Raw genomic sequence first — 16943 nt, 5'->3', positions numbered from 1 at the left:
AATATACAACTACCTACTAATTTGCATATTAAATTCATTTCCCTTCTTCTTTTGCCTTTGCAGGTAAGCTACAATTACAACATCAAAAGGAGGCAAGCATGTGGTATGAGATGTCTGTACTCGTATGTGTGTAAGTCTGTACTTGTAAGTTTGTAATGTTGTTGCAATTCTGGCTTTTGTTGCCGCCGTCGCTTGTCAGACGTTTGTCAACACACGTCAACAGCGTCACAAATGATGTGTGCTAACGATGCCGCCGATGACGTGACAGCAAGAGGCAAGTTGGGAGCAGAACAGACTAACCAGCGCACCCGCGCGCTGACCACGCCCGCCAAGGTAGTTGTGGAGGCTGTTGGGGACTGCAACTGCAACTGTAACTGGGACTGGGGCTAGAGCTGAGGCTGGGGCTGGGGCGACCACAGCAAATCAGCTGTCATTATGAGTTTTCTCGCTGAGCCCACAAAGCCATAATAATGCCATGTTCGCTTTGTGTTGCACGTCAATCAGCGGCAATCTTGGGGCGTTGGCGGCCACTGCAGCATCGGCGTTGCAATAAAACAAATACAAATAAAGTCATAATAAAGGGAAAGAAAGAACAACAAAACTGGACACACGAGGCATATTTCAAATTCTGAAAATCAAAAACTTGTTGCTGGGGGAAAACAAATTTTTGTTCAGCCTGTTTTTTCATTCCAACTGGAAATTCTAGACATGAAAATGCGCTTTTATGTGCGCTTTAAATTCTCGTAATTAAACTATGACGTTGCTGTTATTGCTGTTTTTGTTGTTATTGTTGTTGTAAAGCCCCCCTAATAGCAACTTTTGTTCGCTTTATGAGCGCGTTGACATTTTTATTAACACACACACACACACTCGCACGCACACACACCGCGTCGTTGCGACTCCCCACACTTGCAACACGGATTTATGAAGGCCATAACAATGAATTAAATGTGACATCGATGGCTATCGATAGAGTTGTAGAGAACGCTGCGTTCCGTTCCGTTCCGATCCGTTTATGTTTCAGTTGTTCAGTTGCGTTATCCAACCACTGGTATCTCTCCCTCGATGCGTTCTCGTGGCTTTCCTGGCCAAGCTATCCCGTTGCTTTTGGCCCAGTCGCAGCGGGTTATGCAATCGCCTGTCTCATATATCAAAAACTTTGACGTGTATATTTCATGGCATTGGATAGCATTGGATTTAGTTTGCGCCATATGCACTATATAATTAGTTTCATCAACGCAATAATCATGCCATAAACAAATACGAGTACGCCAGAGCTGGCCAAGTGAAGTTCAGTCTTTTTGGAGAGAGAGAGGGGGAGGGGCAGGGGGACACAGGCAGAGACAGAGACAATTTCGTTGCAATAAAACTGAAATTACCACGTCTGTTGCCGTTGCCAGTGCCGGTTAGTCGCTGTTTGTTGCCTTAAATGAAGCAACAGCATTATAATTATTGTTTTCACTGCATTCTCTATACAATTGACCAAGTGCGGAGAAGGAGAAGGCAGGCATCAAAAGCAGCTGCAGTGCAATCTTCTGCTGCTGCCTCTGATGCAGTTCGTTAGCTTACATCTTATTCTTATTTCACTTCTCTGAAAACAATTAAAGCCATGCTGATGATAGGGTGAGTTTTGTTAGCCGACTAACAATGTCTATAGTCGCACATCACCTCCACATTGGCGTGCGCGCTCCTCCATGCATTGTGTGTGGGTACAAAACCACAAGCCAGCACCAACAACAATAGTGCAGATAAGATCGAATATAGGAAACATGGCATTGCGATATGGCGCCAATTATATATGGGCCAGTTACGAGTATAATTAGCTGTGCCAGCATAGATTGCATTTAGATAGGAAATTGCAGTTGTTGTCTACTTTTTTTTCTTAATCTTAAACATGCCTCAAGACACTTGCACTTTTGGCTGTGTTTGCATTAAAACAGGTCGTAATTGGCTTAAAATCAGAGTGTATGTTAAACAAACGATATCTTTTTCGTGGTAAGAATTGATTTACCCCATACTTAACATGAGATTACTCCGGGCTTAGTTTATGGTGACCCCAAACTCAGCAAATGTTGAGCAATTGTGAATCTACCACAAAAGCTAGACCTATAATTTGTGAGCCCCGACGCTCACCAGCTGACAAAATTGTGATTTTGTTAAAATTATTTATTTATTTAATCGACAAACAAAGTTGTCGATGTGCAAAAAAAAAAAACAAACAGAACAAAAGAGAACTTATATTAAATAAAACTAAATAATAAAAGAGGTTATAGAAATTAAAAAATATTTAAGAACGATTTTTTTGAGGGATTTTACTTTATTTTAAGGAGAGCTATGCGTCGATTCACAGCAGAGAGATGTCAGAGTCGTTATTAAGCATAACAAAAAAGAAATGGAGATGAAGAAATAACATTAAAAAATCAAAGGCCATTATAACTAAATTAAAACAAGAGAGAACGCTACAGTCGAGCAAGCCCGACAGTGTAATACCCTGTACCCAGGTAAACTTCCGTCACTGAGTTATATGCGCCCAAATCAGCAGCAAAAAGAGGAAGAAGAAGAGCGAACTTGTTGCTGCAGTTTGTGGGGGTTGTACTGTAGAGAATTTGTTTCGCTAATAACTTTTCTCAGAATTGACCGAATTGGATAAAATTTTGAACAACAGTAGACAATTATATATAAACTATGTGTGCAAAGTTTGGTTGAGGTAGCATTTGAAATGTGGACGCTACCGGGGGAAGGGGGGGAAAATTAAAAAAAAAAAATAAACTCGTCCTTACTCGGACCTAGGAGAATCTGGATGCCAACTTTGGTTATTCTAGCTTTTATAGTTTCTGAGATCCTCGCGTTCATCCAGACGGACAGACGGACGGACAGACGGACGGACATGTCTAGATCGATTTCTCTCGTCATGCTGATTCAGAATATATATACTTTATGGGGTCGGAGATGCTTCCTTCTGCATGTTACATACTTTGCACAAACCTAATATACCCTTTTTACCCTACGGGTACAGGGTATAAAAATAATAAATTATAACACTTATATAGTAAAAGGCAAACATAATCAAATGCTAACAAGATAGAACGCTACAGTCGAGCAAGCCCGACAGTAAAATAGCCTGTACTCTCCACAAAAAAGAAAAATAAAAAAAAAAAATTTTTAAAAAAAAATTTTTTAAAAAATTAAATTATTAAAAAAAATGAATGAATGAATTAATTAATTAAATTAAATGAGAATACATGTTTATGTTCAGTTTTAATAGCATACATTTACATCACGTACCTATGCGTGTTTATATGCGTGTATGTATGCAGCACAAAGTTGAACCAAAGCAGCAACAACAACAACAGCTGCGGGCAGCGCTGCCGACAGAGGCAGCGCATGAGCAGCGATTTTACTTATGGCTATAACTTTCTTCAGAATTGACCTATCATGATGAAATTTGGCATACGGACACATTAGTACTAACTGGATGTACCTACCAAAATTGATTTCAAAATTCCGAGAATTACGGAAGTTATAAAAAAACACGAATTGCGGGGGAGTGGGGGGGTGCATCGAAAAAAAACTCAAACTCGTACTTTCTCGGTCTTAGGAGAATATGGAAACCAAGTTTGGTTATTCTAGCTCTTATACTTTCTGAGATCCTTGCGTTCATACGGACAGACAGACGGACAGACGGACGGACGGACAAGGCTATATCGACTCGGCTTCTCATCCTGATCAATAATATATATACTTTGTGGGGTCTGCCACGCCTCCTTCTGTGTGTTACATACATGCGCACAAAACTAGTATAGCCTTTCACCCTTTGGGTACAGGCTATACAAAGGAGAAGATTTAATAAGGAGACATAGTTTCATTGAGAATAAAAAGTAAAACGAATTATAATTAAAAAGGATTGTTGACCTGGAAGGTTCTGAAAAATGTAACGACCTAAAAGTATAGAGTACTCAACAATTAATATGGGGAGGAACAGAGCACCAAGAACTATCCGGTGAGCTAACTAAGGCAGGTTAAAAGGAGAAGTCAATTGATTTCCCCAGTCTAGCTATATTATGAGCGATAGGATAAATGCTTAAGCTATCCCACGTTTTGTCTTATCGTTACCATAGACATGACATTAGTGATACTTTAACTCCGAAATAAACAATTTCCAAAATTTTAGGTAGTACCTTTTAATTAATTGTAATTTGTATATATAGTACGAGGCTGCTTATTAAGGAATGCTATTCAGGAGTTTTTTAAGGTAATTTTTTTACAATTTTGGTAAGGATTCCATTCTTTTTGGAAAATATAATATAGCCCATGTTAACCGTCGATAGTGTAGCTTCCCAACAGTAAAAGAATTCATTCAATCGGTCCAGTAGATTCGGAGCCCTTTTCAATTCAAACAAACAAACAAACAAACAATCAAATCTTTCCTCTTCATAATATTATGTAGATATATACTTCAAGGGTAGCTAGCTACTCAGACTTTATGGATTAAATAATGAGGAACAACTTGTTTCATGTAAAAAGAAACTATTCCCTAATTTGGACATTTGGCTTAAGAAGTCAAAACTGTTTGTTTTTTTAAACAATTTTCAGAACCAATTTATTTTTAAAAATTCCATATTTTAAATGTAGAGAGTTGGATGACTGTTTGAAACAGGTTTTCAAGCATAAAATGCACAATGCTTGTCATACATCATTTAAAAGTGCTTTACATTTAGTTTCGTGCACTTACTTCTATCATCAGTTGTCTTTGTTGTTTTTGTTGTTGTCACTTAATGCACTCGTGGGCTGTTTTATGAATGAATGCAGTGAGGAGGAGGCCAGCGTTTGCGCCCAATGGCCAACACTCAACGCCTCCCCCCATGTCAGTTTTTGTTTTGTTTTTTGTGTGGCAGCATCAAATTTCCAACTCAATTCGGAAATGGGGCCAGCAGACTGACAAGCAGGTAGACAGGCTGAAAAAAAAAGACAGACATAAAAATATGTGCTCGTATGTAATCGTTGGAATTGAAAGACAGACAGACAGACTGACGGGCTGGCGAAACCAAAAGTGCTTAGTAAACCACACGTTTGCATGTAAAACAAAACGCCTCAGTACTTAAGCCATAGCCCCACACCTAGAGCACGGTCTGGTTTCGTAAGTCTCTGGTACGGGTATGTTGCATACTTGTAGCTATTATTATGGTTATTGTTGTTGTTGTTGTTATTGTGTTGCTCTGCTGGCTGTCTGTCTGCTTGTAATAGACGAATTGATTTCGCGCTTCGATGCAAATTGTTGTGTATCAGGCCGCGTATATTTCCAGAATGTGTTACAATTCAAAATGTGTAGCTAAAGGGCACAAGATCAATGTGACCAGGTGACACTTTTACAATAATACTTAACAAGGTATCGAATACCTAACATGCCTCTCCTTAGCTTTGTCATAACACTCAATAAAATATATACATTTGCATTGATACATGTTTAACATTATGAGATATTTAACAATTAACAAAACAATTATTCATGGAGTTCAATAGAGATTTCATCATAAATTCAGGTCTAAATTCAACTTAATACATTTCATTTTGTTTTCTTAATTGCAAATATTTGATTCATAAGTTTCATTTTCTATTTTTAATTTTTAAGTGGAAGGCTTAACAACCTTTCCCTCTATACGTGGTCTTAGCTGTCTTCTGGTTGGTGTTGGTTCAGAAGGAATTACAGTGTCATTTTGACTTTTAGATTCACTTGAACAATCACTTTCGATTTGATTATCTCGTTTTTCTGTTGCAATGTGTTTGCTTTCTTGATTTCTAATTTGATTTAAATGTCGTTTTATTTCACGATTGTTATGAGTTAAGATACAACAATAAGATCGAGGTCCCAATTGTTGGCTAACTGTTGCTTGAGTCCAACTTGCCTTGTTAGGATTTTTATAGTCCCTGACCATAACCTTTTGACCTTCTTTAAATCTTATGTCGCGATTACCTCTGTAACTCATGACACTATCCTCCTGCTTTTTGCTTATTTGATCATGTACAATTGGAGGTTTTAAAAACGAAAATCTGGTCTTTAGTTGTCTACCAAAGAAAAGTTTGGCTGGCGATTCGCCGGTCGTGCAATGAATCGTGTTTCTGTAATCTATTAAAAATCTATTCAGGATTATGTCAAAACTAGAATTGCTGTTAACTTTAATGCTTGCATTTATTGATTTTTTTACAGTCTTTACAAAGTTTTCAGCTTGGCCATTTGTCGCTGGATGACCAGGAGCTGTCAAAACATGCTTTATGCCATTGTTGGCCATGAAAATGCGAAATTCCTCTGAAGTAAATTGTCTACCATTATCAGACACTAATACATCAACTAGACCATATCTACAAAATAATTCTCTTAAGGTTTTTATTGTAAACGATGACGTAATTTCCTTTGTTTTAAAAACTTCTACCCATTTAGAGAAAGAATCTACACATATCAATAAATAAAAATTATTTATTGGTCCTGCAAAATCTACGTGTATTCTACTCCATACCTGACCATTTGATTTCCACGGTATCAAAGTAGACTTTTCTGGACTTGGTTGTGATTCCTGACATGCGATACATTCTCTTATTAAATTTTCAATTTCTAAATCCATATTTGGCCACCATACGTATGAGCGTGCTAACATTTTTGTTTTCACCATTCCTAAATGAGATTTGTGGAACTCTTGTAAAACTTGATTCCTAAGTTTTGTTGGAACTATTACACGATGACCCCATAAGATACAATCGTACTCAACTGTTAGCTCATTTGCTTTATTTATGAAATTTGAGAATTCAGCCTTGTTTAATTTTTGTAGCGATCCAATTTTAATGGCTTCGCACACCTTTGAAAGGATTGAATCATGCCTTGTTTCACGAGCAATACTCTTGAAATTCAATTTAAACGGTATATCAGATTGAATGAAGTTAATATAATTGTATTCCTCATCTTCGTTTGATTTGTATAACTGAGGCATCCTTGAAAGTCCGTCAGCCTCGTTTAATGAACCCTTTATGTGTTCAACTGTGTACTGAAATCCTGACAATATTAAAGCCCACCTCTGCAAACGTGCAGACGCCATAAGTGGCAATCCTTTTTTATCTCCAAATATTCCCAAGAGGGGCTTATGATCAGTTCTCAAGATGAACTTGATCCCTAGAAGGTATTGTTTCAACTTCATTACACTATATACAATCGCGAGAGCTTCCTTATCCAGTGTGCTATAATTAATTTCACTTTTTGATAAGGCTCTGGAAACAAATGCTATCGGTTTAAGACCATCAGCAAATCTATGTGCTAGTACGCCAGATACGGCATTACTACTGGCATCAGTCGTTAAGACAATAGGCAAGTTTGCGTCATAATGCACTAAGACTTGTTCTGAAGTTATCTCACTTTTAATTCTCTCATATGCTTTGTTACATTCAACTGTCCAAACAAATTTTGAATCTTTCTGCAAAAGTACATATAATGGACTCATTATCTGTGCGAAGTTTTTAACAAACTTTGAATAATAATTCACCATTCCAATGAATGCTCGTAATTCAGATACATTTTTAGGTGTGGGTGCTAGTAAAACGCTGGAAACTCTATCAACATTTTTGCTTAATCCGTACCTGTCTATTGAGAACCCTAAGTAACGAATTTTAGATTTGAAAAATTCACATTTGTTTGCATTTAAAGTTAGTCCGGCTGATTTCAGCTTGCTAAGAACTGTTTTTAAATTTGAAATGTGTTCTTGAAGATTGCTTCCTGTTACTGTAATGTCGTCCTGATAAACTACGACTCCTTTTATTCCTTGGAATAAACATTCCATTGTCTTTTGGAATATTGCTGCTGCTGTTTTTATACCAAAAGGTAATCGTTTGACTTTTAAAAGTCCAATATGTGTGCTCCATGTGCACAACAACTGAGATTGCTCATCTAGGTGCAACTGGTTATAAGCATTGCTTAAATCAAGTTTAGTGTATAATACGCCTCCTTGAAGTGCTGCAAAAATATCATCAATTCGTGGTAACGGATATCGTACATCGACTAATGATCTATTTACGGAAACTTTGTAGTCTCCACAAATTCTTATATCACCATCTGGCTTAAGAATCGGAACCAATGGGGTTCCCCAATCAGAACTATCAACTTGTTCTAAAACTCCTAACTCAATCAAAGCGCGTAATTTTTGTTCAACGCGGTCTTTCCATGCTAATGGTAGCGGCCTAGGCTTGAAAAATATTGGCTTGGTGTTTTCCGCTATTTGTAACATAATTTTGCTCCCATTAAAAGAACCTAATTCGGGTCTAAACACATCTGCAAATTCACTTTTTATTTGTTTTGTAAGTACAGAGAGTTGTTCACTTTCGCTAACATTGTTAACTTGAACTAATTCAAAATTAAACGATCTCAAAAATGTTCTACCAAGTAAAGCTGGACTCATTGTTTTCGCAACTACTATAACCATTTCTTTTCTTATGCCTCGATATTCAATTGTTGCATCGTACTCACCGACAATTTCAATAAGACGACCATTGTAGTCCATGTACGGAACATTACATTCTCTGAGCGGCTTCTTCATCACTGCCTTCTCATAAACTGAATATGGAATAATTGTACAAGATGCTCCAGTATCGCAAGTGACGTTCATGTTACAACCATCAATTGTAACCGGTAACACGTAAACCTCACCAGAAGAAGTTGGTGCCACGCTAAATACAGAAAAATTAAATTCATTTAGCTTAGTATCTAACATAGGATCTTCAGATTGTAAATTCGATACGCAATTTATTCGTTTTGAATTACATACGCTCGCCAAATGACCCTTCTTCCCACAAGTGTGACAATTTAGATGTTTGTACTTGCACTCTTCAGATCGATGATTTTTCCAACCACAGTGCACACAGAATTTCTGCTGCTTTTTGCCTCTGCCTGCGTCGCCGTCACTACCGTCGCTGCTACTGCTTTTGAAGTTCATCCCATGTGATCTTCCGTTGCCCTTGAAACTTCCAGTGTCATAACTGCCGTTGTTTCTATTGTTGCAGTTTCGCTTTTTTCTTTGATTTGCGCTGCTTCTGTTCACGTAACTGATGTTCTCTCCTGTCCTCTTTGCAAAATCTTTGGTCTCCATTATCATTGCCTTTCTTAGTGCGTCAGAAAGAGATAGACGTTCATCTTCTTCGCACATGCGTTCAAATATTGCATTAGGAAGACTCATCACAAATTGGTTAAGTACGAATGCTTCCAAATAGACACCAAATTTACAGCTACATGCCAACTGTTTTAAACGGGCATACCATTCTGCAATTGTCTCATTTTCGCCTTTGACTGCCATATGAAACTTTTTTCGTTCTCGAAAAACAAGTGTAGGTGGTGTGTAGTGCGTTGAAAGTATTTCGCAAATTTCCTTGTATGACTTTGATACAGGTGAATCTGGACTGCATAAACTGTGTAATACACCATACGGGCCTGTTCCAATTGATTTCAACAACGTTGATTTTTTTGCATTTTCTTCACTCACACTTTGCTCGCACATGTGTATTTCAAATTTTTCTTTCCAAATTGCAAACGTTTCACTGTTTGGCACAAACTCGGGTATGCTTATCATGTGATAAAATTGTGGAGTTATAGGTGCTGCTGTAGTCATGCTGGTCATTTATTTGTTCTTCTTTAACTTTTATTTTCTTAACCTTTATTTTCCTAACTTTTATTTTCCTCGTCGCCAATTCTGTTGTGTATCAGGCCGCGTATATTTCCAGAATGTGTTACAATTCAAAATGTGTAGCTAAAGGGCACAAGATCAATGTGACCAGGTGACACTTTTACAATAATACTTAACAAGGTATCGAATACCTAACACAAATGATCAAAGCATACGGCAGTCCAGGGCCGTCTGGGAGCTGTTGTTGTCTGTCTGTCCGTCCGTCCGTCTGGTGTCGGTTTTTAGTGAGTTGAGAATTTGAGTCGGAATTGGAATTGGAATCGGAATCGTCATCATTGTTGTCAGCCCAGACACTTTGTGGTTAGTTGCACACACACACACACACATAACTACACACATTCTTGTGTGCAATCCGGAGTTGCATTGCGATTTTTGACAGACATGCAACTCTGGGCTGTGGCAGCCATTTTGGCAACTCTACTTTGTAGCATTAACAACAAGAAGAAGAAGAACAACAACAACAACTAGAACCGCAGTTGCAGTCAACTCTACGGGTTTTGCCTGCAATCGTCGAAAGTTTACGACTTGCAAACGAGGCAGTAGCGCATACAATTAGAGTTTTAATTATTGTTTTTTCTCTTCCTCTTATTTTCCGCCGCCTCAGCCTTTGCTGCGTTCGCCACTGTGCTCTTTTTTTTTGTCGTCAGCGGTAAAAACTAATAATTTGCAGTAAAAAAGATAACAACATTGGCATTCGCACTGGCTGTGGCATTCGCATTCGCATTGGCATTGGCATTGGCAGCATTTGCCAAGACGTGCAGCAGCCCGCACAAGCCACACAAGTTGCGCAAAGCGTCCCATAATTTCAGTGCGTTCTACCCCTAGGAGTCCACACCCCTCCTCGCCCCTCCCCTACCCAAGACTAACCGAGAGCTGGCCAATGCCATTTCGCAGACTAAAAACAGAACAACAAAAGTTGGCAAATAATTTGCAAAATTTTACGAGCCTGCTGGCCTCAGTGCAACAAAAAAAAAAACAACAACAAAAAATAAGAAGGAAAATAAACAAAGTAGGAACTTGCCGCAGGAAGCTGCTTACTTAAGTTGCAGTTGCAGCTTACAAAATGTTGCTGCCACAGTGGTTGGAAACAAATGAAAATTATCTTATAAAGTATTGATATTATTCTGTTCAAATAAATTGCAATACATATCTACTCTACGAAATTATATATAGTAAAAAGATTATGTCAAGAAGTATGATTCTAATTAGAAAATCAGTTTATTTTGAAATTTATTGCGCGACGTAAAGAAAAAGTTTTCAATAGTTTGACGATTCTCAATCATTTCAAAATTTTTGAAATACTTAAAATAAAGTCAGCATAGCCATAGTTTATTAGAGTTATTCAAGAGTCAAAATAATTATTGAATTAGGGACCTTTTATTTACCCCTAATATAGAATTTAAGAATGAAAATATTTTATTCGTAATTTCTCAGATGCTTTTGGAACAAACACACATTGTGGAATTCCTGCTAGCTCTTCAAGCTATGTCAGGCAATAACAATGACATTTTGAATACTATCTTTAAGTTCTAATTTATATACTGAAGAGTTATCGACAATAAAGCAGTCCGTGGTGATCAGAAAGGCATCAGAACTTGTGGAAATCATTAAAAATTTATAAACATGGTATAAACAGTTATAAAGATTGGAAAATAATGCCATCGAAAAGACTGATATTTATAAAACGTTTTTAATCATTGGCAATCTATTAAACATATCTAATAACAAATAAGGCAATAAATTAAATTCCGATATACATTAAAATAACATTTTAAATTCGACTACCTTTGTTTCTTTGCACACTGGTCTGCACCATCCATTACTCAGTTTAATTGTTTTCTGTGCGCGCTATACAAATAACATTTGAGCCACTGTGCCGCAGTGGGAAGTGCACTGGCAAGTGTGTCGATTGCCGAGTGCTGCAAATGAGTTGACATGAAATATGCCTGGAACGTGCACTTTGCTCGGCTATATGCATGTTAATTAGTGTTTTAACAAAACTGATTGACTGACAGGCTGACAGACCTGGCTGACTAACTGACCGAATACATGAGACACCGTGTGCGAAAGGCGCTTGATTGACTTTAAGTGTTGAGGGAACGTGTGGGCAAAGAATTCATATAACTGGCTACTTATCTGGACGGTGGTATAGCTAGAAAATCTTCGTTCCATTCACTTACCCATGTATCGCTGCATCTAGTTTTTTCTTTTTTTACGCCCTGCCGCAAACGAGGCTGTGTATTAATCGCAACCACTAATCAATTATCTTTACCATCTTTAATTAATTTTAGCTGTACTCGTAAGTATTATTCGCCTGCTTTAGTTTTGAGCAACTGGCGGCCGCGACTCAGTCGACTCTGTCGCCTCTGCCCGAGCATCTGCATCGCACCTTTGTGCTCCTCCACACATGTGCCCAGATACTAGGATGCACAATAAAAATTGTAAATTGCTCGGTGATGGCGGACATAAATCGTGCCGCGTATAACTCATCGAAATCGGAAATTGCTTTTGCGCTTATCGATTTGTGCGCCTAATCGCCACAAGACAATTTTCAATTTTGCACCAATTGTGAGCTGCAAAGTAGCCGCCTAAAATTCCACACACAGACTGCACTGGCAAATTAATTACGATTCGATTTGTATTCTCCTTTTCATTTTTTCTTTATACATACAAGTATGTCTAAAGGGGGGCGACACAGTTGTGAACAGAACGATGAAACAAAACGGAGGCGAACGAGAAGAAAAATGTGTTACAAAGAGCCGAAAACGAGGTACAACGGCAGTGACAACGGCAACGTGTACGCGTCTAACGTATTATCATATATCTTGACTGATTTGCATAATCTGCTATTAATTGCGTTGAGATAAAATGCAGAGGAGAAGACACAAGGCAAAAGGCAAAAGGGAGGAAGGCAACCAAAAATTGTTAGAGAAAATAGTTAAAGCAGACCGAAAATTGATTGGCCTTAAATACCAACAGAAACATTTGGACAGCACAACTGGAGGGCAATACCAAAAATAAAATAGTACCCTCTGCCAATGTCGATGCTGATGCTGATGCTCAGGCAGATTTCTCGTTCCTAGGGCTTAAAGGAGAGTTAAGCTTATCGACTGGGTTGTCACTCATTGATTAATAAACACAAAATGGAAATTTAAATTATATTGGCCAGAGTAGAAACTTTTCCCCTACTTTTCTCTCCTCCACTTTTATTAGTTTGGGTTAGCTGCAAAGCGAGTTATTTAAATTAGTTGTGAGTTCCATTTTTAAAATAAAACAGCCAATGAGATATGTAACTATTGCCTCTACTCTATGGAAGTAGAAACATTTTCGGATGCGGACTGTGCTGCCCTTTTATTTTAAATGAAATTCTTGGACATTTTTAAAGTTCTCACATTGTGGTGGAAGACTTGAAATGTTAATTTGATATTATTTGTAAACATTTTCCTTGTAATGTGTTCCAAATTAAAGTTGTGAATGGGTAGGGCGATAATCTACAGTGATGACATCTGTCTTGTGCTGTGTGCAACCGAACGGAACTTCATTTAGGTGGAGATAGACTTTTTTATTCTAATAATTCTCATTTTGGTTAGCTAAGAGGGGTTACTTAAATGCTCTAGGATGTTGTATTTTTCACTGATCAGATTTAAAAGATACTCTACGATTCTTAACAATAATTCCTTATTGTTGCATTACCCTTGATATGAACAAAATTGATCGTGTAAGGCATTAGAAAGCCAACCAATATTGTTCTTTGGCTAGCTCTCTGGGGAGAAGTATTTTATTCAAATTCAGGTTTAAGATATATGTATGAACAATCAGTAATCATCATTATAGTTGAGTTAAATGAGACAGCTCATGAAGATTCTCTGCCAGTGTTGCCTTTTAATGCAATCGATATGCGAAAACAGTGCTGCCAACTTATTTGAAACAATAGAAGCATGCCATGGTTGAAGAACTGTCCCTATTGAAAAGTATAAAAAATAGCTTAATAAATTGAAGTCAGCATTAAATTAGAATTGCCAATGCAGATTTCATTCGACTAAGCAGACAGCTTTGTAATCTTTCATTCGTAAATCTACTAACTATCTTCAAGTACAGTCGAACGTTCTTTTTTTTAACAGTCTTTTACTTATTTGCAATTTGTAATGAGTACTTATCTCTTACCATTTATGCGCTACAAGGTTGCATCAGCTTGAGAGCTCTGTAATCTGTAAGCTGCAATTATCCGAATAATCTGCGGTGTGTATTACAAAGTTGCAGCAGCATTAGCTTGCCGGTTTCAATTTGTATTTCATTCTCGCGCTTGACGTTTACAAACAATGCCGTTAATGCGCACAGGCAGCGCATTGTTAGCCGGCTTTGAAATGCCAACACCCACAAATTGGCAACGTACATACATACATATAGCCACAATGTGACTAACAGGAACAGTACCCGAGTGAGGCAGTCCAAGACTGCCGCCTTGACCAAAATCGAACAAATGCTTTAATTAAAAATGTTTGCGCCTATTTTGCGGTGGCATTCGTTGTTGTTGCCGATGCCTACACGACGCTCGATGTATTAGAAAATGGCGTTACACCATTAACCGTTATTATTGAACGGCCATTGGCCAACGAACACACGTGCATGAGAGGGCGGAGAGTGCGGCGGACGCAGTGTAGGAGGTGGCGTCCATCGTTTGCGGCAACGTCAGTCGGAAATCTGTCATAAATTTATTATTTTTAATTAATTATCGTTTTTTTTTTGGTTTTGTTTTATTTGGCTTGGCATGTTGGCAGTTAAGCTTTCAGCTTGGCAGTCCACGTAACGCCCAAAACGCTGCTAAATAAATTTTAAGCAGTGCCCCCTGCTTATTAGACGCAATGTGATATGAATATACCCTATAAATATCGCCGATTACGTTCGCTAAGCGAGACAATGTGTTGCAAATGAAAGAAAACGCAGAAAATGCCATTTCTTAATGGATCAGTGTGACTTTAATTGTAATTTATCTTGTGAAAAGATGTATAAATTAAACTTCCTAAGCACTTTTCCCTTTCATCTTAAACAAGCATAATTATTAATCTGTAATTTTAGTTTTTTTTTTTAAATATTATTTTGGTGCATTATTTTTGTTTTACCTCCAACATTAACAAATACCTTTTTATGCGACTGACTAACTTACAAATAGATTGCTTATAGATTCTTTTTGTCATGTATATGTTCGATCTAGAGGGTACTAAGATATTAATTTTTAACATCATTGAATAGGTCCACATTTTCAAAAAAATTCGATACATTTTTGGACAATTTAATAGAAGTTCTATTAAATATATATTTTAGGATTTCTATTAATATGTAGATATTAATATTCATTTGTGATAGTGATATGGACTAATTTACAAATAGATTGCTTATAGATTATTATTGTCATGTTTATATTCGATCCAGTGGGTATTAAGATACTAATTTTTAACATCATTTTCAATACAAATTTGATACATTTTTATACAACTTAATAGAACTTCTATATCTGGATATATATGGATAGATTTATTTATTTATGCAGCATCTTAATCACACTTTATATAATTTTGTTATTTCATTGTACAAATCTTTACAATTCAATTTAATAGCATTAATAGTTCTCGTAACTATCGTCTGATATGGTGAGAGCTTATTTGGTTCGTTGGTTTCTTTCGGAACTCGATACACTTTATATTTTAAAAATTACCATACTAAACAAAAGAAGTTTTGGAAACTATGCCACCTACATTTTCAAATTATTCACATTAATTTAAAGAATATTATTGGTTCGGTCTTGTGCTCTATCTTCTTTTACTCTTCGATTTTATTTGTTTTGTGTATTATGGCGCACGGCGTGCAAACATTTTCGTAGGCCAAATGCCAAAGTGCTCATTAGCAGGCAGCCGTTGTTGTTATTGGAGGCTGTGTCATGGGAGCCACCGGCAAAAAACCGTGCGTAATTTATGGCCACCAAAAACGGGCCCAAACACAACAACAACAACAGCAACGGCAACAGTAATAGCAACAACAACAACAACAACAACAACAAAAAGTGCCCCCTTTTGGCCAGGACCAGTTCAATGGACCGCTTTAACACAAAACACACAAAAGTGTCGCTTCGGAAAATTTTGAGTAAATGGCAAAGCAATTTAGCAACGCATCGGCATGCACGGTATTGATTGAGTTTTTCACAGTTTTCAATGAATGGGCAGGCAGGCAGGCAGTCAGTCGGACAGTCGCATTCGTTTGAATGAACACGCGGCCATGAAGGCAACACCGACTACGAAAGCTAAACGAAGCCTGGACAATCGCATAAGGCAGCGGCCGATAGACCGGGGACCGTGGTCCGTGGTCCGCGGTTCACCAAACGTGGCTGGCCAAAAAGGTAACGTAACAAAATTGCGTAAAATGACCCGTTTTGGTATATTTGAAACAATTTCGTGAATTAAAATTCAACAAGGCGAGCGCACAAAAATGCATCTTTGCCATTTAGGCGATTGAGCGAAACGACTGCAATAAGAAAACAACTACGAGCAATTGCAATTGCCATTTCATAATTAGAAGCGGTTAATAAATCAAGACAATGAAGCAACTGGATGCTGCTCCGTTGCACTGTTGATCTATAAGTTCAGGCAAAATGGCCGACTACATCAAATTGATTGACCAGAGCGGGCAACTTTACAAAACAAGAAGAGGAAGCAGAAGAAGAAGAAGAAGAAGAAGCAGAGGAAAACCTAGAAGACGCCGCCTTCCTGCCCAACTTTTTTGTCTGTCGTTTTTATTTGCGCAACTGCTATAAAAAAAAATAAACATAAATGCAACATTTTCTCACAGCAAGTGTGGCTGCCCACCAACAACAACAACAACAACAACACCAACAACAACAGCAGCAGCATTGCCTCTTTGCATTTTATGATGGCTGAGCCAACTTGTCGTTATTTTTTGTTCATTGCACTTTTTTGCCTTTGAAAACTCACTTGGCAACGTGAGTTTGTTGCTACTGTTGTTGTTGTTGTTGTTGTAGCTGTTGCCGTTGTTGCTACAACTTCAGCAGTTGTGGCCGCTGTTGCTGTTGTTGTTCATGGCCATGGCGAACTAATCAGAAAATTGAATCGCTTTAATTACTGCAAAAGCAATGAGCAGCAGCGGCAGGGACGACGAAAAAGACGACGACGACGAGGCGGCCATCAGTAGCCAACCAAACACTTGGAATCTTGGTAGCTG

General features: G+C 37.8%; 2 protein-coding genes across 2 annotated transcripts in view; one reads left to right on the top strand and one right to left on the bottom strand.

Annotated features, from left to right (window-relative positions):
- The window catches only part of LOC115631334 (protein dachsous), a 108013-nt gene that overhangs the window by 25838 nt on the left and 65232 nt on the right, over positions 1-16943 (top strand). The gene's annotated exons all lie outside the window — the stretch shown is intronic.
- LOC115631335 (uncharacterized protein K02A2.6-like) lies at positions 5615-9646 on the bottom strand. Its single transcript, XM_030528056.1, has 2 exons — positions 8798-9646; positions 5615-8703 (listed from the first exon to the last, which is right to left on the bottom strand). Exon 2 carries the CDS (start codon positions 8640-8642, stop codon positions 5625-5627), a length of 3018 nt encoding a protein of 1005 aa, XP_030383916.1. The 5' UTR covers positions 8643-8703; positions 8798-9646; the 3' UTR covers positions 5615-5624.

This window comes from Scaptodrosophila lebanonensis, unplaced genomic scaffold (assembly GCF_003285725.1).
Source record: "Scaptodrosophila lebanonensis strain 11010-0011.00,11010-0021.00 unplaced genomic scaffold, SlebRS2 tig00001412-arrow-pilon, whole genome shotgun sequence".
In the NCBI taxonomy this organism is placed as follows: domain Eukaryota; kingdom Metazoa; phylum Arthropoda; class Insecta; order Diptera; family Drosophilidae; genus Scaptodrosophila; species Scaptodrosophila lebanonensis.
Note: the sequence above shows the minus strand (reverse complement) of the source record. Positions and strands in the feature narration are given on the sequence as shown.